A 25,378-nucleotide genomic window follows, 5' to 3' on the forward strand; every position below is an offset into this window, starting at 1 on the left:
CAGGGTTAGAATAAGAACAGCAGCACAAGATCTGGCATTGGAGTGAGGGGCAGACTTGCCTTGATCCCACTCATGAAACCCTTGAGTTTTATCAGGTGATAAGCCAAGGCTCCTGTCCAGTGCTACTAAGGGTGAAAAATATAAAGAAAAGCCCTCACTGACATCCCCTTATGCTCCAAAATATCGCAACTAAAGACAAACCCTACCCTAAACAAAGCTTTTACCCCCAAAAAGAAAGACATGCCAAAAACTCTGTGAAAGCCACTATTGTTATTACACACAAGTGCTCAGATCCTAGTGATGGTAGAAAACATACCATAGATGGCCATATGGTAAGTGTTATCATATGGTCCCAGAGCAGTGGCAGAAGGAGTTTTTCCCCAGAGTTTCCTACCCAGGCTCAGGTGACACCCCTCACCTCCTTCCAGTGTAGCCTGCTGGGCTGAAGGCAACATATCTACACGATAAAAGGACACTTCCTTTGCAACTCAAGGCACCTCTTAACTGCGCTTGTAAAAACCTATGTTGTCAGGATGTTTGGGGACAATTGAATGTTCCTCTCCCATCTTGTCCACGTTTGTGTGGGGCATTCAAAGCAAAATAGAAGCCATTTAGCTATGCAGAGGAAGCCATTACACCAAAGCATGGTGGAATACACAAAATAGATTAAAACAATATGAGCTTTTCCTCCAGTCTCCTAATTAAACTTATTGTAAGTATTACTTATAAATAGGTTGAAAAGAGAGAAACATGATTTTTAAGTTGATTGTATTCTGTTAAGGTGCTAGGAAGAGGAGATTCTAGAAACGTTTGTTTAAAAAGTTACTTTCACCTTCAGTGTTTACTATTACACTTCATTCAGTCTGCATATTAATTCTAGACTGATTATTGCTTTGCTATTCTCAGGCAATAAGACAGTGCTACTGTGTGTGAGTATTTTCTCCCCAACACTCTGTTTTTACTAAAACTAAGATCATAAGTACATTTGATTTAAAAAAAAAAAAAAAAACCTCTCTCCTTCCCATAAAAGCAGATTACATTGTTGGGAAGTTAATTTTGGGCCAGAGCTACCAGATGAAGTAATAAAACTCCACCCCTTCCACTATAGTTAGCACCAGCACTAGACCATCAAGCATCAGATTAGTTTGACCAGCACAACCATGGAGAAATAATGGTCTAGGCCAGAATTGCAAAGAGGTCATCTTGCAAGGCAAAGAAAGCCAGTCTAGAATAAACATGGAGTAAGGTGGGGAGGAAAGAGAGGTCACATTCCTCTTCCTAGAAAGGAGGATTCTTTTAGTACTTGCACTCCTTACCTGATGAATGATTCCTGATCCAGGTTTCCAGAACCCTACTCCATATTTGGCACCTGCTGTTGCTAGAAAGTTGTACACCTCCTGGTTAATGTCCTAGTCATACAGTTAAACAAAATATTAGTAAGACATTACATTTGGTTTTCTCCCCCACAGAACCAGAACTCAGCCAACCCCTTCCCACTGGCTTGCTTGTTACTCTTCCTGGACATTTTGTAGGCCGTGGAGAGAAGAATGAAGTTCAGTATCACTGACTTGCAGGAAATAATTTTAAGTCTAGAAGGGACCACAGCCATCATCTAGTCTGACCTCCAGTATAACAGGCCATAGAATGTCAGGGATACCATCACTATATTCGACAATTTGTGACACCACTAAAGTATCACAAGACTGAGTTATAACTTTAAACAGTAAATTCTAAAACAAAACCCCACACTATCCATAAGCCATCTTGCTTCAATTTCACAGACTTATCTTTTGTTTCCTTCTCAGTACCATTGTTCTATGTAGTACTTTCATAAGCGTTTTAGCTCAATTTTACAGATGGGGCAGTGGCGCTAAGTAACACGCCCAAGACCAGACAAAGTTAGTGGCAAAATGGGAAAGACCCCAAGTTTCCTGTTCTACCAGCTATATAATGCTGCCTCTCTCTAGGACATCAGTCTTTGGGGCAGTCACTTATCGCAAGCATAAGATAGTATGATGTCAAGATGTTCTTAGTAAAGCAGCTGGAGAGCAGGTAAGGAACAGGAGTGTATGACGACTTGGAGACCTCATTCTCATGCAAACACTTCAGAATAAGGAGAAAGGGAAAACTATATGGAGATAATAGAGGAATTGTCTCCATTCAGAACATTTGCTAGAGTTTTCCTGTGAGGCAGTGATGGCTCTTTGAGTTTTGCTTGCACAGGGAGCCAGGTCACTTCACTCTGTTTGTGCAGCTCTCTTCCCAAACAGAGCATACTGATGTGCCAGGAGCAGATCCAAGCCACACTCTGCCCTGCCAGCATTCATTCCATGCCAACTAGCAATATCAAGAGCCAAACCCAGTCAGAGGCAGGCAGAATCTTTGCTTGCTGTAATCACAGAGTGGCTGGTGAGGGAGGGAATGCTTGGAGCTGCGGCAGAATGGCCACAAAGAATACAATCACACCACAGAGAACGTTTGGTGCCGAGAGCAAGAGCAGCAGGAGGGCAAGGGGTGAAGGGAAGAAAGGGAACAAACAGTCTAGTAAGAAGGCTCCAGATTCTGAACCTCTGGCACAATTTTCAAGCTTCCTGAGGTACCAAGTGTAGGACAAATACTCTTAATGAGGGAAAATTTGCGCTTGACCTCAATTTCATGAGTGGCATAATTCACCTTACTATGATTTCCAGGACAGTGAAGAGGACCGCACTTACTTTGGCCAGTATCTTAGGCTATAAATTAAATTAGATGATTAAGCTACATCTCATCCCCTATGTACAGGTGCAGCAAACTAATTCACCAGATTGGATAGCAAGGAAAGTTCTTCCTGCCGCCAGGACATAAGGGCCAGCTTCTCTAAAGCACTACAATTAGAATGGTCTGTTAAAACCAGAGGAGCTTATCCCATAGTCTATCCCATAGCCTCAGAGTGAGGGAAAGGGATCAGAGTCCTCCGTCTTCCCATCTTCTACTGTATGTTTCTATCATTCGCAGGTTGCAGGGGGTGAAAGAAGAGATCCTACAAGATTTTTACCCCAGAAAGTGACACAGGAGCACAACTCTTAGTTGATAACTTGCAGGAATCAAGACAATGCTTCTTCCTCACTCTAGACTAGACTGTGGTCTATGTAGTTAGGTGTATTCTGGAGGCTTTCACATTACTGTGCCGTGACACACCAGGTTTTGATCACGGCTGGAAGAACCTTTGTAATGCTCTAGGATCCAGCTATTTTCATGTTTCACACCTCCCTCTTCCCCAGACCAACAACCTCCCTCTGGCATACACCATTTGCCTTGGGTTCCAAAGCAGCTTGACTAAGACAGTCTTTTCTCATCATGTCTCATCCTTTAAACGGTTTGTGATTCCTTTGTCTAGTTCAGATTGTAAGCTTGGATCTATCACAACTTTGGTTTTGTACTGCATCACATACATCTACAGTGCTGTACAGTACATAAACTGGTGTGATTTCAATTCCTGTGATTGTTCTCTTGAAAAGTGTTCCCAACATAGGAGATAATTGTGTTATTTCATGAGTCTTGGTGCAATAACCACCTTAGCTCTCCGAAGATCCTTTTCAGCCCCTAACTGGGCTTCAATGAGGTGATCACAGTGGATGGTGGAGGGCACTGCCACCTTGGGCAAGCCACTGCTGATGAATTGTAGCATTGCCATCTGAGCCGTCGCATCCTGCATGGCTACACGGTCTGGTCGCAGGCGCAGGTAGGTTTTGCCCCTCTCAATATCCTGTTTCACAGGATCATCCAGGTGCCCATATACAATCTTCTCAGAAAGGGTCAGGGGACGGTCTAGTCTGTGCGGAAGACAACAGGGAAGAATTTCAATGTCAGTTCATGTTTTTAACCCTCTTATCCCATTTAAATGTGCATCTTAAAATATGCATAGAAATGCAAGGGAGTATCCTTGTTCATCATCCAGAAGAACCAGATTCTCAAGGCCTGTTTTACATTATATAGAGAGGGACCACTTGTTTTCCCCACAACACTGAAGTAAAGATCCTTCTGACAGCTGGTTAAACATGAAACAATGCAGAGGCCCTGGTTCAGTGTTGACTCAGATGGATGAGCACTCAAAAGCCATCAGCACCCCTTCCTGAAGCATCCATGTTCCCCCCCCCCAAAGTTTCCAAATGAACACATTTTGATGCAGTAGAATCAACAGTCACCTAACTCTACTTAGCTTCTGAGATCATAGTCTACAGTGGTATAGCTACAAGAAATGTTAAAAAAATACATACATTGATCCCACACAAGTCATCAAATCAGTGTGTGCTAGGCCCCGTAGTAAGTGAGGATCCATTAGCTTTAGGAAACAAGTAGGGAAGTCAGGGCCTTCTCAGTCATTGGATTCCTTACAGACAGACTGTCTCAACAGAAACACCAATTAAGTCCAATGGTGATTTTTTCTGTGATGAACCTAACATGGCTACAATAAATGGAAATGAGACAACCAACTCATTTTACAAAGGATACAGAATGGCCATCACAAGGGAATGACAATCAACTACTGCTAAGGTGAGTCTGAAGTAAAACTGATGATCCTGAGGTCACACTAATCAGTGTCAGCAGACTAAGGTCACAACTAGGTATGCTAGGAATCTCTCGGCCACCATTTACTCTATGCATCTGGACACATGAATACAGAATGATTCTTTCTACAGTGAAATTAAGTACAAAGAAGAAAAGGGGGGAATTCTCTTTCAAAGCATCTTTCTAGTAGGGATGTTACTATTCTACAACTATTCAGTTAGAGATCATGTAAGAGAGATGTAGCCATGTTAGTCTGGTCTTGCTGAAACAAAAGAAGACAGGACTATGCAGCACGTTAAAGACTAACAAGATGGTTTATTAGGTGATGAGCTTTTGTGGGCCAGACCCACTTCCTCAGATCAAATTGTGGAAGAAAATTGGCATGACCATACATACCAAAGGGATACAACCAAAAAAGTGAACACACATAAAATAGACCGATCAGATATTAGAACAGAAGGGGAATGAGGAAGGGGAGGTTAATGTCTATGAGATAATGATATTAGAGGTGATAATTGGGGAAGCTAATATCATTATCTCAGACATTAACCTCCTGCCCTCATCCCCCCTCTGTTCTAAAACCTCATTGGTCTATTTTATGTGTGTTCACTTTTTTTGATTGTATCCCTTTGGTATGTATGGTCGTGCCAATTTTCTTCCACAATTTGATCTGAGGAAGTGGCTCTGGTCCACGAAAGCTCATCACCTAATAAACCATCTTGTTAGTCTTTAAAGTGCTGCATAGTCCTGTCTGAACAGTTGTGTAAATGAATATTAGTAGTTACATGACTATTTGATAGTCCCCCGGGTGGTGCCAGCAGCTGGTGCACTCCCAGCCCCGCTCCTGTGGAGCCTCCTGCCACCCTGCGCTGCTGCCCCTCTATCACAGCAAGCAGCGCAGGGTGGCACGTAGGAGACAGTCCACCAGGGGAACAAGCTCCCTGCACAGACAAGCTGCCTGCTACCCTGCACCGCTGCTTCTGATACAGAGACAGCAGTGCAAGGTGAGCAGCAGCCCCTGTCCATGGAGGTCCAAGCTCCCTGCAGATAAAGGTGGCAGCTGCCAGTCTGTGGGGAGCTCAGATTGCCCCTCCCCACCATGGACAGGGGCTGCTGTCACACATTAGCCTCTGTTCCCAGCGAGCCTGGGTCACTGTGGACAGAGGCTGCTTTGCGGCAGCTTCCCCGTCCCGTCCCACCCCGCAGTACTGCCTCTGATAAGAGGCAGCAACAGGGAGGAAGGGCACTGCAGGGCTGGTGTTGGGGGAGCCAGCTTTAAGCCAGCTCCCCCAAGCACCAGCTCCTGTTTGCCCCCCCCCCTTTCTGCCTCTGTAGGGGGCAGCAAGGAGGGGGGCAGGCGGGTCTGCAAGCCAGCTCCCTGCATGTATGGGCTCTGCCTGTTCCCCTAACCCTCCACACAGCAGCCTCTGAGGCAGCAGTGCATGCGATAGGGGGGCAGGTGGATCCAGTTCTCACTGGGAGCCTGTTTAAAGCCCGCTCTCCCACTTGCTGCCTCTGATACAGAGGCAACAAGGGGAGGGAGAAAGTGCATGTAGTCAACAAGATTAACCAATAAGCCCAGGCTTATTGGTTAATCATGTAGCTGAGTACATACAGACATCCCTACTATCTAGTACGGATCACATACTGTTTCCTATGAGTACAAACAGACTTGCTGTATCATGCCCTAGACTCCCATCTGAAACCTAACGTTAAGCAAAAAACCCCAACGTGAGAATGTCCAATAGCTGGTATGAAGTCCAATGCTAATACTTCTACTTTGTCAGCATCTTGTATGCAAAAAATCAGGCCATTTCAGTGGACAAGACACTCCCCCCACCACCACATAGGAGTCACTAGCACACAGCATTTTCATTTGTCCACATAACAGCACAGTCATTTAAAGCTGCTCTTTCCCCCCCAACGTTTTCCTGGTGCTGCCACAACCCCTTGAAGTCTCATCATCTTCTTCCTTCTTTGTGGTGGTGGGTTGTCCAAACCATGTCTCACCCTTACCTTTTACGGACGATATTTATGTTTTTCTCAAGCATTTCATAATTGATGTATTCATTAGGCTCAAAGTGGCTCATGGCCACCTTGGCCCTCTGGCACAGGACAGGAGCTACATGGTACCGTCGTATCCCTTTACTCAGGACTTGCTGGAAGAGGAAAAGACAGATGATATCAATTAGCCATCAAGCATCTGCAGCAAAGTGATCTCCCACAAACAAAAGTAATGTGTGTTTTCCAGCTCTGGTTTCTAGGACACTAATTCTAAGAGAACAACAAAAACTGGTTAAGCAGTTTAAAAAATAATGACCTAATATGGTCAAGTGTGCCATGTAACCCAGCCACATCCTGCACTCCCCTACCCAAAGCAAGGCTCAGACTCTCATTCCCATTTTGTCATGGTTATTTTTAGTAAGTCAGGGACAGGTTACAGGTTTCTGTGAATTTTGCTTATTGCCTGGGACCTATCCCTGATTTACTAAAAATAACCATGACAAAATCTTAACCATACTCATGATTAGATGGCCATTGGCAGAGTTTTTTAAAGCTGCATAAGGGATATGGATATCCAATTTACATTGCAATTAATAGGAAATGGGTATCCAAATTTCTTAGGCATGTGTTGTCAACTTTCACCAGCATTGGTGTCATGTAAAGAGATAACAATGGCAAGGGCTGAAGCTGTAATAAACCCTTATTGTAATATCTGAGCATTTTTTCCTTACTCCTAGAATTCACCTTTATCCTTAATTATTCATTCGTTATGAAACTTTCTGGTGCGAGGCAAAGAACTCCAACCCAAATTCATGCTACCACCTTGTTATTTTTACCCTCTGGTGTATTCTTAAGATAATCTTGATACCAGACTCTGAAATACTCATTAAAGAACTGTGAGCTACAGAAGCAAGATTATAAATAAGATTCACAGCATCCAAAGATTGTATTGTCCTCTAAATATCAGATAAGTGAAAAAGCTACAAGGAATCTAAGAAGATTGGGATTCACATTTAAATTGATTGTATAAGCAGTTTGTAACAGTACCCCCAACAATATACATTTGTCCTTTTATATATAAAAAAAATCTGTACCACTACTCTGGCAATGTGATGTCTGAGAGGGGCACTGCCCTTTTCTAGGCATCCCAGCCATTTAGTAACTAAATGGCCTGTAAAGAGTTAAACCCAGAAACAGCTGGTATCCAGGAAGTATTGGCAGGAAGCCAGGAGAGCCAATGGGAAGAGAGAGATGTGAATTGAAAAACAGGCTCTACTTGCTTCAGTCTTGTGTGAGTTCAGAATAAGATCCAGGGAAAGCTTAAGTAAGCCTTGGGAATCAGGCATGTAATTGTCAGAAATAGCCATGTCTAGAAAAAACTGAGCCTTAGAACAACAAATGTGAGCAAGACAGGGAATGTTTAGACACGATAAAGTTATTTACCTCCCCCCATATACTGTAGCTAAAACTGAATCCCACTATACTTTAATCTATTTTTTAGTTGCTCTATAATGCCTAATAACCATGTGTACTTTTACAATTGTATCTTCTTTGGTTAATAAAAATCACCTTTTTAAAACCATGATCTGATTCCAGTGTCCTGGAAGGCAGGAAGCTCTGTTGCACATGCCTGAATCTAAAGGTAAGCTATTAAACAATTAGTTTGTTTTCAAGCTCTCTCCTAAGGAGACAGTTAAGGAATTTGGGATTACCCCACAGGAAGAAATTCTCAAGTGCGTCTTCCTGTGCTTGCAAGGGGTTTTTGCCTTTGAGTGCTGGCAGTGTACCGCCCAAGGTCAAGGAATCTGACCTTGGGAAGGTGTTTTTTTTTTTTTTTTTTTTTAATATTAATCAGAAGCCGTTAGTGCCAAGATATTTTAAGGTCTCTTGCGGACCCCCGCCTTCTGCACTCTAAGGGTACATCTAGACTACGTTTTATTTTCGAAAGAGGATACGCAAATTCCCATGGAATTTTCATATCTTCTTCTGATCACTTTTTCGAAAATGGAAGAAACTATGCAAATTCCCGCAGAATTTGCATATCCTTTTTCAAAAAGAAGATGTAGTCTAGATGTACCCTCAGTGCTAGAGTGAGGAACAGCCTTGATAGGCCATTTTGTGTGAAGGGGGATCCCAGTCAAAGCTTCTATGAACTACTTTAATACAAAAAGTAAGTCTTCGCGATCATTAAAGCACATGCCACTTAGGGAACAACATAAAAAGGTACAAGTGAAGAATACTACTTTTAAAAGGTGCAAGTCACCGAGCTACTCATTAAAATGCATCAACTTGGACTCTTCTTTTCAGTTAATAATTCACCACAATTTGGTGGATATGGTTTGGGATACAACCACAGAACAAAGTGCAAGTACTACAGATGTTAAAGAGCGGTTATTTGGTTAATCCTGTAGTTGATACAATTTGTAATCAACTGCACGATTACTTGACAAAGGCTACTCTGCAGAGCCACAGTTGGAGTAGCTCCTAGAGCCAGCTTGAGCCAGGACAAAGTGTGTTAAAGACTAGTAGATTTCCCCCCCACACACACACTTTCCGACTCTATCAGAGGCAGCAAAGGGGGAGGGAAGGACTTCAAAGGGACGCCCGGAATCAGCTGTGCAGTGCTGACCCCAGGTGGCATTTCAAAGTGGCAGTGCCACCTGGGGTCAGCGGAGACTCCCCAGCTGATTCTGGGCTCTGCGCAGCATTTCTGCGGAACCCAGGATAAGCTAGGGAGTCGCCAGCTGACCCCAGAGTCAATGGGGGACTCAGTCTCATACACCATGGGTATGTGCTTCCTCTGGGCTCCATGAGTGTGCTTCCATTTTGAAATGAACAAGAGCCCCCAGTGGGTTCTTCCACATTCCTCTTATCGACTCGTTGAGTAGTTCATGGAAATTCCATCAACTACTCAACTAGTAAATTAACCGCAATATAACATCCTTAGCCAAGACTGACCAATCCTGGCTTATGCCGGCACCGTGGCTCTGCATTTTAAATGTAATAAAAGCCCAGTGGCTTTTACTACATTTAAAATGCAAAGGCGCAGCAGTCTTGGCTTGCGCTGGCTCTGGGAGCCCCTGCCCACAGCCAGCCCAGGCGGTCGCGAACACCGACTGCTTGGCAGCAGTCTCCCTATCTCCTGCTGCCTCTGACAGAGGCAGCAAGAGAGATGGGGTGGGGAAGGATAGGTGGCACCACGGAGACGGTGCTGGGGGAAACCAGCTTTTAAGCCAGCTGCTTTTAAGACGGCTTTTAAGCCAGCACCAGCTTCTCTCCTTCCCCCACCCCCGACTGATGTGCCAGGAGCAGATCCAAGGGGGAGAAGCTGTGCAGCAGTGCAGGCAGTGGGGGGGGAAGGGGGCAGTGGAGGGGAGGAGAGAAGAGAGGGCAGTGGGTCCTGTGGCTGGACTGGCCAACCAGCTCCAGTGGTGCTCCCAGGGGATGGGTTTTAGACAGGGAGGCCACTATCAGTGACAGGCAAGATGGCAGAGCCCCATCTGTGCATGGCTACTCTGTTGGTGATGTGGCTGCCCCCAGTAGTCACTCTGCAGGATAGCGCCTCCCCATGCTCACTGTCCCCCATGGTGAGTATGAGGATCACATCCCTCCCCACCCTGCTTCCATGTTATGGAAGACTATCAAATTCCAGGCACATACCAGTTTCCTAGCACAAACAAACCCTGACCTTGCTTTAAGTTAGGATAAGAGGAAACTGCACACCAAAGGTTATGGTTTAGCTCTTGCTGGTTAGGAGGAGTTCTTGAACAAATGAACTCCTAGACAGACACAGACCCAAACCTCTAAAACACATTTTTATTATAAATATATAGGCTAGGACAAATACAACATTACTTTCCTATTTACATTAATCTTTTGCAAAGAGAGGAAAGAACACTCAATCCACTCTTCAGTCTGACAGCCATCACCTCCTGCAAGGCTCAAAGATCACAACTTGTCAGAAGCTCCTGTGTCCTGCTAAAACTAGGGATAAAAAAAACCCCATTAAAAGCCGGTTCTCCCCCAGCACCGTGTCCACGGGGGTATGGATGCAGTGGGGACCAGGCGCAAGCTAGGAATCAGCACATTGCCAGCTTGCACCCAGTCCCAGACATTGCGCCTCTGCTTTTCAAAGCCAGATAGCTCTTAATACATTTAAAAATCAGAAGTGCAGCGGGGTAGGGGGACCGAGCGTGAGCCAGGACAGCTGACTCCTGGCTCATGTCAGGTACCCCACCCACCCACCGTTAAAGATATTAGGACCAGTCGACTAGCCACTTTCTCCCCCGCCCTCTCCCCGCTGCCTCTATCTGATAGAAGTAGCAAGAAGGGGGGGGAAACAGGGGGCTACTTCTAAGCGATAGTGCCACAAGGAGCCCGGGATCAGCTGACAGCTTTGAAATGTACAAGAGTCCCCAGCGGGGACTGGAGCCTGCAGGATTTCCCGCTGGTCCTGGGCTCCATGGAGCATTTTAAATTTGAAATGCACAAGAGCCCCCACTGAAACTCTTGTACATTTTAAAGGCAGAACACAGAAGTGCCTATCTAGTAAATTAATCGCTAGTTAACATCCCTATGCTGTGCACCAGCCTTTTAAATGTATTAAGAGCCTGTCAGCTCTTAATACATTAAAAGGAGGAAACGCAGCAAGATTAGCTCCCAGGCCGGGAGCTAACCCTGCTGCAGCTCCCCTGCTTAACAACTAGTCACTGGAAAATCCATTGATTAGTTTAATAAACTAAATTTAACATCCCTAATCAAATCCTGAGAACTTTAGGAGGCTCCACGTTAGTTCTCACAATAGCTTACTAATACCCGAACAGCTTAAGGGTTTATCTACATGGAAAAACTAACTGGAATAAGTTCTGATCAACTAAAACTGAAATGATCCAGCTGGATCAATTTAAGATTATGCAAAACTACACCCCTCATGTGACACAGTAAGGTGGACCTAGCACCCAATGACGATGCAGCTAGGTTAGTCAAAAAAATCTTCCATCAACCTCCTCTAGTTGAGATGGATTAACTACACCAACTAAAAACCTTTTTCTAGGTAGGACGCTTCTACACTGCGGCACTGTAGTTGTGCTGCTGCAGTGCAGACATATCTCTGTGTACACAGAATTATTCTGGAATAGCTACAGAAGTTTGAATTCACACTGTACCTTATTCACAAACAGGCCCATGTAAACAGTCCTCAAGACCTACAAAGGGATGGACCTCCAAATGGTCCGTTGACTCTTTTCTCCTGTATCTAGTGTTTATAGCAGGGTTGGGGAACCTGCGGCCCCTGGCTTGCCTGGATCCAGCCCGAGGCTCAGAGCTTCCCCACAGCATTGGGGAACCTGCACTGGTGCTTCACACACACACCCTGGCAGTCTCCCCACAGGGCTGGAGCACACAAATCTACAAGTCTGGGCCCCCTCCAAGGTTCTGGTGTGTGTGAAGGGAATGTGGAAAATGTCTCTCTCCTCAGTCCAGGGCCATGTCAGTGAGGGATTGTTTATTTTTTTTCTGCTTCTTACTTATGTGACCCCCTCAATTGATTTTACTGTGGGCCAGCAGCCCCAAATCCAAAAAAGGTTCCCCACCCTTGGTTTACAGCATCTTTGCCCAGACCTAAAGATCAGTGCCATTTCCACTCTAGTTTAGCTCTGGAAAAGAGGGTTGCCCCCTGAAGTTTTAATTCTTTATTTCTTGTCCTAAACTGTTGCATAGAATTGCTGCTACAATACCTGCCATATTAGAGGTGCCACTGTGGTTAGTGATGCGATCCTTACATAGATCTTTCACTAGCTGCATAATATTATAATATGCACAAAAATTCCTTAGAATTTCACCTACAGGGCGTAACCAGAAGCAGATCCCGTTACCTGGCTTTGTTAGTATAATTAATATCCATTATAACTCTTCACTCTTTTAAAAGAACTCTAGTCACAGAACCATAGAGCTGGAAGAGACCTTAGAAGGTCATCAAGTCCAGCCCCCTGCTCTAGGCAGGACCAATCCCAACTAAATCAACTCAGCCAGGGCTTTGTCAAGCCACGACTTAAACACCTCTAGGGATGGAGACTCCACTACTTCCCTAGGTAACCCATTCCAGTGTTTCACTACCCTCCTAGCGAAATAGTTTTTCCTAATATCCAACCTGGACCTCTCCCACCACAACTTGAGACCACTGCTCCTTGTTCTACCATCTGTCACTACTGAGAACAGCCTCTCTCCATGCTCTTTGGAACCTCCTTTCAGGAAGTTGAAGGCTGCTATCAAATCCCCCCTCACTCTTCGCTTCTGCAGACTAAACAGACCCAACTCCCTCAGCCTCTCCTCATAAGTCATATGCTCCAGCCCCCTAATTATTTTGGTTGTCCTCCACTGGACCCTCTCCAATGCGTCCACGTCCCTTTTTGTAGTGGGGGGCCCCAGAACTGGACACAATACTCCAGATAAGGCCTCACCAAAGCCGAATAAAAGGGAATAATGACATCTCTGGATCTGCTGGCAATGCTCCTCTTAATGCAACCTAATATGCCATTAGCCTTCTTGGCTACAAGGGCACACTGTTGACTCTTATCCAGCTTCTCATCCACTGTAACCCCCAGGTCCTTTTCTGCAGAACTACTACTTAACTGGTTGGTCCACAACTTGTAACTATGCTTGGGATTCTTCCGTCTCAAGTGCAGGACTCTGCACTTGTCCTTGTTGAACCTCATCAGATTTCTTGTGGCCCAATCCTCCAATTTGTCTAAGTCACTCTGGACCCTATCTCTGCCCTCAAGCGTATCTACCTCTCCCCCTAGCTTAGGGTCATCTGCAAACCTGCTGAGGGTGCAATCCATCCCCTCATCCAGGTCATTAATAAAGATATTGAACAAAACCAGTCCTACAACCGAACCTTGGGGGTTCAGACTAGATAGCCTCTGAGAACAGTGAGTTCCACAGATTCATTACAGGGTGTGTTAACTATTTTCTCGTTATTTTTAAACTGACCTACCACCCCCTTTCCATCAGTTAACCCCTTGCTCTCATGCTAGGACAGCACGAAAATAAAGAACCGATCCATTTCCTATACGGTAAGAGGAATTATTCCCCTGCTTTTGTGGAAGTCATTAGAGGCACAGGCTAGAGTGCAGCCCTAGCTGGGCTTTGGGGGAGGGGGGCAGACGCACATTCCCCTGCAGAGCACCGGGGCCCAGAGAAGGGAGAACCGAGGCCAGGGCCGACAGGACCAGGATCACAAGAGGCAGGTTTTCGGTGTGGTCCCCGCTCCGGCCTCTGCCGCTCCGCGTCCCACCTCGCCGTTCACCTTGCCCTCACCTTGAGGAGAGGGCACCGCCCCCCGGCCGTGTGGCGGGAGCGCAGCCGGGGTGTCACCTCGGGACAGAGACGCCCAGAGCTGCTCCCCGCGTGCGGGGAGCCCGGTCACTATGGGAACAGGGCCTGGGCCGGCGCGAGGGACGCGGTGACCTACAGGACCAAACGAGGAGGCCCCGGGCTCAAACAGCCACCACGAGACGGACAACGGCAGCCGGGTCCCCTCCGCCACGCGCCGCCCATCGGCACCCGCCTGCCGCCGCCGCCGCACCCCGCTCGCCGCGCGGCGCTGTCACCTGCAAGCGAGCTGCCAGGACACAGTACGGCGCCATTTTGTTCACTGACAAAGATGAGGTCGCATTCCAATTACGTCACGCGCGGCCTTTAAATAACGTTCTTGAGTGGGCGTGGCCTTCGTTGAGAAAAGGCGGGGCCGAGCCGCAAAGAGGGTGGTCTCCATCTAGCGACTGAGTCTGGAGGCGAGTGGGAGGGTTTTTTTAGGTCCTGGAAGGAAAGTATTCCAAACACTGGGGATGTGATAGCTGGCCTAGCAGAGGGAACTTTGAGGCGGACTCGGGGGAAGTGGATGTGATCGATGGATGTTTTATGGACATGGCTGTGGAGTGCTTTAGAGTTTGCCATTGAGAAGTGCGGGCAGCTTTGTGAGAGATGGTCACGTAGCTTCTGCCAGGACCTGGAGGTGAGAGGTCAAGGGTGAAAGGGCTCAACGGTGAGCGCGCGGCGCGGTTCGCGCTGTGACGAGAAATGGCCAAACATCATCCGGACCTGATCTTCTGCCGCAAGCAGGCGGGCGTGGGTGAGGCCGGATGCTCCTGCTTCCTCGTGTGCCACGACCCCGGGCCGGGGAACCCGAGACTCCCCGGGGCCTAGCGTCCCGCACCGCTTTTCCCGGCACGGGGCGCCTTTGGGGAGGGGTCCGGCGGCGGCTGCACGTTGCAGTCTGGAACCAGGTGGAGTCTGGGCCCCCAAGGCCTGTGTCTGGCTCTGCCCCCAGACGGGCTGTGCCGGCCTGGCGGGAACGTTGCATGTTCCAATCCCCCTCCCCGCAGTGTCTTCGGGCTGCGAGGTGCCTGTCCGGGCTGGGAGTTGTTGCTACCGTTGGGGTGACTGCTGCAGCCACGCGCCTCCAAAATGCTTAATAGAGGCAGCCTGGTCCTCGCATTTACCCCGTCACCTGCCCTTCTCCAGCTATCCCAGGGCTCTTGGCCTTGTGCCTCACCTTTGTGCTCAGGCTTGCATAATGTGTTCCCGTATAACCTAACATCTCATTGTATGACTGCCAACTTGTGACCTACAAGGAACATAAGGGTCTATTAATTTTAATTTTGTGTTTGACGGTGGTTTTCTACATTAGCTGCCTCTTAAACCCCATCTGGCCACTTAACTGCCTTGTTGGTTTTCAAGACTTTTAATTGCACCTCAGTTATTTGAAAAATGAATATAACGTCTACAGTAAACTTCTGATAATCCCACACCTTTAAGACCCAGGGGGTACCGAATTATCAGCTGTGCCGGAGTACTGGAAGGGGGCTTATGAGGTGTCTTGGGTGGGGAGTCGGCGGGGAACTGCGCAGCATGGGACAAACCCGGCAGCACCCCAGCTGCTCTGCCCCTGGCTTTCCCAAGTCAGCCGCTGCTGAAACTGACCAGCGGCGGACTTGGGGAAACCAGGGGCAGAGCAGTTGGGGTGCTGCCAGGTTTGTCCCGCAGCGCTGACCCTCCCTGAGTGGCACTGAGGGACAAACCCGGCAGCACCCCAGCTGCTCTGCCCCTGGTTTCCCCAAGTTAGCCGCTGCTGAAACTGACCAGCGGTTGACTTGGGGAAGCCAGGGGCAGAGCAGCTCCAATTGTCCGGCTGGCCGGAGCACTTCCAGGTTCCAATTGGTACCGGACTATCAGGAGGACCACTGGATGCCGGACAATTGGAATTTTACTCTATTTACTCAATAGACTATTGTATATGCTTAAACAGTCATAGTTGTTCACTTTAGTATTCAGAGATCTTTTTAATGCTCTTTACTCCTATTATCCTGATAATGCCAATACAGCTAAGAGAACAAGCAGGAAATATTGTGGTTTTCTCATTGTCTCTTCATCATCAGAAATGCTGGTTTTTTTTTTTTGTTTGTTTTTTTTTAATTGTAGGGCAAAGTTCTGTCCTTAGTTATCTGATGTAACTGAGGCCAGAAGTCAGGTTGGTAAATGTATATAGTGGTGTTGGGGCATGAGACTGAAAGAGGTTGCCTTGATTCTTGGATTGAGAGCTATTTGGCTGAGTAGGGAAAAAAAGCTTTGGTTGTAAGTGCAAATTTGAACATGGTTGCTATTTTGAAAGAATCAGTTTTCAGAATAGAACTGTAACTTTCTGGTGAGAAGCTTAACTCTGAAACTTACTCTTCCAGCCTAGTGTGTATCTGTCCTGTGGTGACAGTTTTTTTTGCTGTGATGGTGACTATGGTATACAACTCTCTATAGCTTTGTACTTATTGTGGCCATTAACTAGTGGGACAAGGTGGGTGAGATCTTTTATCAGACCAACAGCTGTTGGTGAAAGACAAGCTTACACAGCATTCTGTTTTATGGGGAAGAAGTGCTCTTGCGAACATAAGTTGGTCCAATAAAAGACATTACCTCATCCACCTTGTCTCTTTAATATCCTTAGACCAGTGATCCCCAAAGTTTTGGGGCTGCTGGGCGCCCGGGGGTGGGGCCGCCCATGCGCCACATGCCCAGGGGTGGGGCCGCCCATATGCCGCGCACTCGGGGCCGACACAGCCCATGTGCCACGCGCTCGGGGCCAACACACCCCATGCATCACACACCCAGGGCCGGCACCACCCATGCACTGCACGCCATGGGGCAGGGTCAGCCCCGATCACTCAGCAGGCGCATGTAAATGGTCCGGTGGGTGCCATGGCACCCGCAGGTGCTGTGTTGGGGACCAATGCCTTAGACCAACACAGCTACACGAACACTGCATTAGGGATGTAAAAGAATAATTGTTTAGTCAACTACCAAATAAGCCTAGGTTCATTGGGTAATCGAGTCGACTGCTTGCATTCTCCCTTCCCCTCCCCTGCTGCCTTTATATCAGGAGCAGGTGCTGGTGGGAGCCAGCTTAAAAGCTGGTTCCCCCAAGCACCCTTTCCACAGTGCCACTCCCCCTACTGCTGCCTTTAACAGAAGCAGCAGTATGGGGTGGGGAGGGCAGGTGAGGCTCTGTCCACAGGGGGTCACAATGGGGAGTTGGGACCTTCTGCGGACAGGGGTTGCTGCCCACTAGGCCGGCAGTCTGGCTCAGTCCCAGCTCGCGTAGGGACCAAACCCCGCTGTGGCTCTGCAATTTAAAAGCCTGCTTCCCACCTCCTACTGCCTTTTAAATTTCAGAGCCACAGCAGGGTTTGGTTCCCCTGCGAGCCGGGACTGAGCCAGGCTACCAGCCCCTATCAACTAATCAAGTAATCGATACAAATTCTATCAATTTTACTACTCCATTACTACCTCATTTTAAAATCCCTACCCTGCATACATTCATCTACTGTGTTTTTTATTTACTAATAGCAAGGTGAGGTCCATCATTGACCAGGCAAAGTCATTTTGCATAGATTACACTTACAGGAAAGTTCAAGAAATTAAATATATGTAATAGAATTTGTTGTTAATTCACTTGTAAAAGATAAGTAAAAGACCAGTTTTAAATGTGTAGGATTTAAACTTCAAATATTATTCATTTTTTGAATAATTGCTATACATAGTAAATTTGAATTAGAAACTCCATTACTCTTTCCGTAACTAATTTGAATTATTTTGTGATTTGTAACAGTAAACATTTTCTTTGCACTAAAATGAATAGGCAACTTGATTTTAATTTTGTTAGTAAATATTTTTTATGAACTCTAATCATGATAGTCAGGACTTTTTTTCCAATGAAAAACAAAAATAATTATTTAAACCTTTCACCCAGCATATTCCGGTGTAAAAAGTAGTGTGTTCAACAGAATTATTTATGCAAAATTTGGTATCTGCAGGCAATCCTGAAGTATGACTTGATTTTGCACACACAAACTCTTCAAAATCTTTAGTAGATTGTTTTGAAATCTTAGAGACAAATAGTAATACTTTTTCAGTTAATTCAGATAACATACTGAACTCTGCCAGAAGCAGGAGCCAGCGGCCCCATGGGCTGGGGGCTGCTACAGCCAGGCTGGAGTAGTGCCCACCTGGGATCCTACTTAATCGATTAACCTGTTAACTGTTTAAACCTTACGTTTAACTGATTAACCAGAATTTTACATCCCTAATGACACGTGTATATAAGACTCTGTTATTCTCCTGTTCTTGCTAAAACCTGAAGCACTGTAATGAATGCTGCCTTTTTCTGTAAGTGTGCCATTGAATGCTGCATGGAAAACATTGATCTTTAAACTCTGATGTTGGCAAATGTATGCTTAGAAGGATATGCTTACCACTCGTATGTATTTATTTTAAGTCTGCCTTTGTATTTTGTAAAATTAGTTTAGATTTTAATTAGATCGATTTAAAAGTAAATGAATGTTTTTTTTTAAAAAAGTTCATCTATTTAAAACAAAAGTATTTGAATTGTTTCTGTCAAAAATAATTTTTTTCTGCTTTACTTATTGCAGCTATTGGAAGATTGTGTGAAAAATGTAAGTATAACATCTACACGTGGTGTTTTGTGAGAGCATTGTCGTACAGTTAGAGGCAGAGGATGGTTAGAGTACAAAACTGGGATTCAGCCTGGATTTCATTTTCAGCTATGCTACTGATGTTTTTTATGTAAATTTAGACAAATCACTCTTTGAAATGGGAAAGCCCACATGAGTGTTGTGAGGTTACATTGAGAAATATTTGGAAAGCACTTTGATAGACTCACAGGGAAGATGCCAAGCAAGCACAAATATTAATGTGTGCCATGGAAAAGGTACAGTAGCGAGTCCTACCTGTAGATAAAAAACAGGTTTATGGCCAGAATTTAAGGAATTTGGACTGTACTGATAAGTTCTTGATGATCTTTTTGCAATGAAAATGGATTATGTGGTAATTTAAAAGTGGAAAAATCAATTTTCAAAAAATGCTAATTGCACAGTTTGAGAGAGGCTCAAGTCATAATCATGAATGTGGAAAATATAAAGCAACAGTTATATGAAGCGATATGACATGTGAAGAGACACAGAACTAAAGGCATGGTTCTCCTACTGTAAAAGAGGAGATGGGAAAATGAGAGGGTATGAACAGTCATTTCATGGACACAGTAGAAATGAAATAAGGGTGCTAACCTGTATCTCAGAAAATAGTGGGAAAAGGAGCAGAGGAGGGAGAAATTTAGTCTGATGTTAGGGAAGTATTTCAAGAGTACATGGGGGTGGAATAAATTCCATAAGAAGTAGCTGAAGCCTCATCACTACAAAGATAAGAATCCTTAGTGCTGGTAGGGATTAGATAACTCGAGAAGACTGGTAATAAGATATGAAGCCTTTCAGCTCTAGGTCAGTGATTTGGAGATAGTCCAGGACACTACGGACAGTCACTGGTATATGATGACTGTTTGTTTGGCCTACTAATGAATTACTAGGTTTCACTCAGTTCCTTGTGAGGTTTACATATAACAGAAATTGTTGTGGCTGTCTACACAAATCCGCCCTCTCTTTGGCCTTCTTAGAAATCAAGGATCAAATAGGTCATAAAGACTGAACCTCCCCTTTCATCCTTTGGAGGTAGTATTCCAGTCTCATGTTGATGTGGTAGTATGCCTGCTGCTGCCCATGTTCTAACTGTCCTATAGTTAAAGACTTTTTTACTGTCAGTTCAGCAACATCTTGCAAATGCTAAATTTATCAAAGAAGTTTGAAGACCCAATGTGGGATGATATAACAAAGAGTTTTGTAAAATTCTGGCTGGTCAGAGGATTGGCCCTAATCTCTGATTCTGATTGCAAATCAAAAAGAAATGAAAATTAAATTTGTAAGATACTGGCTCCTACTTCATTGAGGTGAATGAGCTAGTAGAAAATGGCTTTCATATGCCAGCAAAATGGAATTTCCAAACTCAGTTCCGCTATTTTAGTGTATGGAGGAATTGTTTGGCTCAGAAGTTATCCGCTCTGTGAGAGAATGCTGGCAAAGGAAACTCTTTAGCTGAGTATTGTGTTCTATTTGTAGGTGATGGTAAATGCGTGATCTGCGACTCCTATGTGCGACCCTGCACACTTGTGCGCATATGTGATGAGTGTAATTATGGATCGTACCAAGGGCGCTGTGTGATTTGCGGCGGTCCAGGAGTCTCTGATGCTTATTACTGCAAAGAGTGCACCATCCAGGAGAAGGATGTAAGTTGTATGCAGTGCTTCAAGGTGGTCTTTTTGTCTCTTGTTGAACGGATGTGATCTTTAACAACAGTCATGCAGAGGCAGCTGTGGTCTTGTGGAATGATCATGGAGTGGGGACTTGGGTCACCTGAGCTCCAGTCTCAACTCTGCCACTGGCTTGCTGTCACCACAAAGAAGTCACTTCACTTTTCCTCTCTTTTATGCATTTCAAGATATTGGTGCTTATCCACCTTTGTAAAAATTTGAGACCTACAAATAAGTCCTGTGATATTTCTCTCATGCATTTCATCCGAAAGGATTGGAAAGTATTTGCAGTTTGTCAAGTACATGGTTCACTTCATCCACACATTGCCACTTAAAATGTTATCTTACTAGGTCTCGCAAGCTAAGCTTTATCAAGGTCAGGTCACTGGCTTAGAAATTCTCAGATGGTGCAAAAAGCATGTGATTCTACTCCAGTCAACACTGAATCAACGACCCTGTATGTGGGGTGCTGTAGGAGAGCCAGTATTACTGGTGTTTTTTGTTTGGGTTAGATGAAAAACACAAAAGTCCTGGCCACTTGTAGCCGTTTAAATTGTTGAGGGTTTTCATAAGAGTATGGGTTATGACTCTGGTGTCCTAACCAAATTCTAATTCAGGTAATTGCAGTCATAACACCTGAAATTCCCTTTCCCATTTTATTTGGCTATGAATTTTTCACTACTGTGGGCATGTTTGCCAACGCTATGTTTCAACTTAGAAATGGCGTCTTTCCGGTGGCTATGTTTCCGTATGTTTCTGTAGCAGGATCCCATTAGTGCTTAATGACTGTGCACAGAAATTATTCTCACACCACTAAAACGCAGCCACTTTTGAGGTGAAACATAGCAATGTTATCATGTACAGCTGCACTACCCAAAGTCAGCAGGATGTGAAGAATACCGCCTCCAAATGAAACAGGAGATGGAATGCAGTGATTAAAGGTGGATGCCGATCTCTTGTGGAAAAGTGTCTTGAGAGGTTTTTTTAAAAATAAACACAAATGATTAGGACGACAGTTCTGCTTCTACAGACAGAACTGTCTGAAGCTTTAACACTTAATCTTGTTTTCCCAAATGCTTTGCATTCAGCCCCAGATCGATTTAAGAGGAATGTGCTTCTATTAGACTGTGAAGCAAGAAAGCAAAAAATGAGTGAGATGGGCTGTAGGGCACGTCCTCCATGTAAAGGGAAAAAGGTGGCTGGAGCTGTTTTTGTTTGTTTTGTTTTGGGTTTTTTTGGGGGGGGGGGCACTGGTTCAATTCATGCCCCCATCTGGCATTACAGGTCAAGATCATGTCACGTCATCCTGGTAAGCTCTTAGTTTCAGGGAGAATTTCTTTCTTGAGAATGGAGGTATGAGCATGTGCCAAATCCTTTTCAGGGGGTTGAGGAATGAACTGAAGCCTGTAATAAAGCTGCCAGATTTATCACAGATGCCTTGAATTGTGGGAGGAGAGGTTTGGAAGGGCCCCACCTAGGAGGTTCAAAGTGAAACCACAAGGAAGGAGCTAGAGGCTAGTTGGTGTAGGCATAAATGTGTGGGTGTAGTGGGAAGGGAGAAGAGAGAATTATTTTCTTTGTTTTTTTCACTCTTCTGTCTCTACCATCCTGCCCGTCCAACCTCTTTTCTTCCCCCATAACAAGAACTGGTGCTACAGCTTGGGTGTGGTCTCTGCAGTGGATGACATCTTCCCAGAAGCTTTCTCATCTAATCTACTCAAGTTTATGCAGCAACCAGGGATACAGGGTGTTCCTGAGCCCCTCAGCACGGTGCAGTTGCCAATCCAGTAGCAGCATTTTGTCCTCATGAGGCGCACAGATGCCAGGCTGAGTGACCCATGGGCAAATGTTCTCTGGCATGCCACATGTACATGTCCCATCTCTAATTATCGAGAAGGGGTTTGGCTCATGTTCTGATTTGTATTTCATTTTTCCATCTCCCATAACTCACAGCTGCACCATTGATTTATTCTTCTTAGCTGCCTTGTCTCATGTCTGGATTTTTCTCCAGTTGTCAGGACTGGGATATGGAGACCTTTCCACATACACTTGCTATGAGTACCCTTGCATCTGCAAAACGACTGTGTGACCACTACAGTGAATTAAATTTTATTCTGGTGTGTCTAAAGTGTGAGGAATCTGGGGGTACGTCTAGACTGCAAGGATCTATCGGAAAAAGATACGTGAAATGTGCTCCGTATTTTGCGTATCTTTTTCTGATACTTTTAGTCGGAAGAGGCTTTTCTGAAATTTAGCCCATTTAGACTGGGCCAAATTGTGGAAAAACTCCCTCTTTTGAAAGCCCCCTTCTTCCTCGTGGAACGAGGAATACAGAGGCTTCTGAAACGGTGGAGTTTATAAAACCCACAGGCTAGCTGTACCCTGGGAGTTGCTTTGGCTGCAGGAACTAAGGGTTCAAGGAAGAATTGTTGATACTTAATGGAAATAGGTGCCTCTTGACTCCGGATGGAAATTGTTCTCTTTGTCCTCATAAGTCATATATCCTAGCTTAGAAGGATCTAGTCTCTGAGCCTTATACATCTTTCATTAAACTGATGATATTCAAACTGTTCTCCATACTTCCCTGAGGAAGAGAATGCCGTAGTTAGTGTTATCAAGGCTTCCCTCCTCCCCTCCACTTCCTCAGTTTGACTGTCTTGAGCTAGTGGGGTAGAAGGGAAGTTTGCCTGCAGGAGGGTTTTGTAAGGTGGAGGAGAGTGGTCACTCTTCATACCCCATTCAAGCTGTGGGATAGCCTACATGACTAGACTGTTCTGCATTCTGTAGCTCTAACCATGTCCTTTTCTCTCTGCATCCAGAGGGATGGCTGCCCTAAGATCGTCAATCTGGGAAGTTCCAAGACGGATCTGTTTTACGAGCGCAAGAAGTATGGTTTCAAGAAGAGGTGATTCACCCGTGGTGCTGCTGTACCTGTTGCAGTGTTGGGGAAAGGGTCTTAAAGCATCTCTGGACTTCACTGTTATTGAGAACTAATTAATCTTCTCTAAAATCTTACATGTTTAAATTATGTGTGTGTGTAAAGGAACAAAATTGACTGGGGATTGGAACCCAATAATAACGGATACTGGAGATGGCAAAAGCAGACTACTGACTCTTGCCATCTCTCAGGTGTGGCTAGTGTCTGCCTAAATGCCTAGTGGGCAAGCACTTACATTCTAAGAGGATCTGCTCTCATATCAAGGGAGTGGCACTGTGTTTGCGCCCTTCCTGGAATCAGGGAGTTATCTGCATTTCTCTTTTCCATGCTTTCCCTCTCGGTAAGAAGTCTCACCTGGTCGTCGTCTCGTCGTCTTTCTCTCCCCCCCCACCCCACCCCCCCGTCCCCACCCCCAAAAAAAGTCTGAGGAATGAGTTCAAACTGTCAAGCAACTGAAAAAAATCTCTACGTATTGTTATATAGGGAACTTGTTCTTGACTAGTGCCCTGCTGGTATGAGCACAATTATATGTCCCTATGTTTTCTCTGATAGATTAACTGAAGGCCCTTTCTGTAACAATCTGCAAAATGTACACCAATAAAAGTTTTTTTTCCCCTTTTTCTAACAGAAGGCTTCTCTCTAGTTTTTCCCACCCATCTTCCTACCAGAGATTCCTATTGTAAGGTGATTGGGGGACAAAGAAATTGGGAGCTGCCAAACTGGAACTGAACAATGAGTCATCTGTTCTCTAACAGTGGCTAGTTATGGCCACACTGACCTGAGGTGCTTTGGGGGAGGATCACTGCTTTCTTTCTCACCCCAGCCATTGATAATTTTGTATCCTGAAGCAGGAGGGTGGCTGGTTTTGTGTAATCATTGCCTTTACTAATTTGTCTGGATGTTGTTTTACCATGCAAACCTCCAATCCCTTTCTAAAATCTGTGCTATTTGTGTCTATCCTGCTACAGAAATTTAGAGCCTTCTGTATGGAAACCAGCTATTATAATTCAATCTAGGAGCCATATGCTGAGAACTAGAGCCTGCTTGTTTGCTGAATACCAGCAGAGGCTGTAGACTTCCAGGTTGCTCAGCACAGATCTGGGGAATGAAATAAAAATCATACATTTTGCACACTCCCTTCCTCCTCACTTTTAAGGATCTGCTGTTGAAGCAGGAAGGACAGAGAGAAACTAAACTGGATTTGGGGTACAGTAGAATTACCACTTGTGGTCTAGAGTCCCAATAAAGATGTAGTTTGGGATGCACTGTTCATGTCTGAGCCTATTGGCACATCAAAGCAGGTATCAGTAGAAAAGTATGGAGTTTTCCTTCCCTTTCCAGCATCCAGCTGTGCATGCTGTTTCCTCCGCACTCCCAGTCTCATTACTTCTGTGGGGATCAATGGCTTATAGCTCAAGATTAGAACTTTTCTTACTAGTGAATAGCTCCATGTTCTGGCAGCAGTGAAAGTGTTAAACTCCCATATGTAGTGGTTCTCATCCATTGGTTAAGAGGAGAGAGCCTTGTTTTTCTTCTTGGCTTTGTCTACACAAGCAATTTTGGGGAAGACGCCTCCTGCCACTAGTGTGTAGACCAGGTCAGTGCCTCTCCTGCAAGGGTGAGAGATTGGACCCTTGTGAAGCAGAGTAAGATACAGTAGGGTAGGTACTGCAGGGAAAATTCAGCCTTTCTTATGTGGCAGTTACTTGTCTTGTGTTCATTAGTTTCTAATATCCAGACAGGGACCTTAGAAATGGTAGGCTTGTCTGAAAGAGAGATAGTGTGATAAGAACTGTGGGGATAATTAGAACCCTGGGCGGATCTCCATCTGTATCCCCAAAAATGATCTGAGGATATCTGCAGATTTGCAGGGCTCCAGGAATAATTGCAGGGTCTTTAAAAATATATTAAAACTCACTGAAGTGATTTTAACACTGTAGAAAGTGCTTTCCTTGACATTTGTGAAGACCAAAGTCCTATATTTATGCCCAGAACCAGTTTAGCAAGGGCACCAGCAATTCAGGCTTCCCTTACATGCTGCCCTCCTATTGTGCTTTAGCCCTCCCCTGCGGGGGGGCCCTCTCATAGGACTTTAGAAAGTAGTTCAGTCTCAAATGACCCAATTCAGAGGTTCCCAAACTGATCTGCGGGATGGTTGATTATTGTCTGTAGAGTGCAGTGTG

The 25,378-nt window shown here is 45.2% G+C and overlaps 2 protein-coding genes across 2 annotated transcripts in view; one reads left to right on the top strand and one right to left on the bottom strand.

The window, feature by feature from the left end:
- ACO2 (aconitase 2) overlaps window positions 1–14,317 on the bottom strand; it is a 31,787-nt gene extending 17,470 nt beyond the window's left edge. The window contains exons 1-4 of the mRNA XM_006123968.4: window positions 14,163–14,317; window positions 6,565–6,707; window positions 3,554–3,812; window positions 1,317–1,409 (exon numbers count right to left, since the gene is read on the bottom strand). Of these exons, the coding sequence (XP_006124030.1) occupies window positions 1,317–1,409; window positions 3,554–3,812; window positions 6,565–6,707; window positions 14,163–14,198 (531 nt within the window). The 5' untranslated portion in view covers window positions 14,199–14,317. The remainder of the gene's footprint in view (window positions 1–1,316; window positions 1,410–3,553; window positions 3,813–6,564; window positions 6,708–14,162) is intronic.
- A 213-nt stretch (window positions 14,318–14,530) lies between these two features.
- Window positions 14,531–25,138, top strand: PHF5A (PHD finger protein 5A). The gene is made up of 4 exons (XM_006123967.5): window positions 14,531–14,683; window positions 18,531–18,554; window positions 20,067–20,233; window positions 23,077–25,138. Exons 1-4 carry the CDS (start codon window positions 14,632–14,634, stop codon window positions 23,164–23,166), a joined length of 333 nt encoding a protein of 110 aa, XP_006124029.1. The 5' UTR covers window positions 14,531–14,631; the 3' UTR covers window positions 23,167–25,138.
- The last annotated feature ends 240 nt before the right edge of the window (window positions 25,139–25,378 follow it).

The sequence above is a fragment of the Pelodiscus sinensis genome, chromosome 1, assembly GCF_052426305.1.
Source record: "Pelodiscus sinensis isolate ZL-2025 chromosome 1, ASM5242630v1, whole genome shotgun sequence".
NCBI lineage: Eukaryota > Metazoa > Chordata > Testudines > Trionychidae > Pelodiscus > Pelodiscus sinensis.

Coding starts and splice junctions, on each gene's coding strand:
- PHF5A (XM_006123967.5), top strand. CDS start 14,632: ATGGCCAAACATCATCCGGACCTGATCTTCTGCCGCAAGCAGGCGGGC. Junction 18,555..20,066: donor TGGAAGATTGTGTGAAAAAT/GTAAGTATAACA, acceptor TTCTATTTGTAG/GTGATGGTAAATGCGTGATC. Junction 20,234..23,076: donor GCACCATCCAGGAGAAGGAT/GTAAGTTGTATG, acceptor CTCTGCATCCAG/AGGGATGGCTGCCCTAAGAT.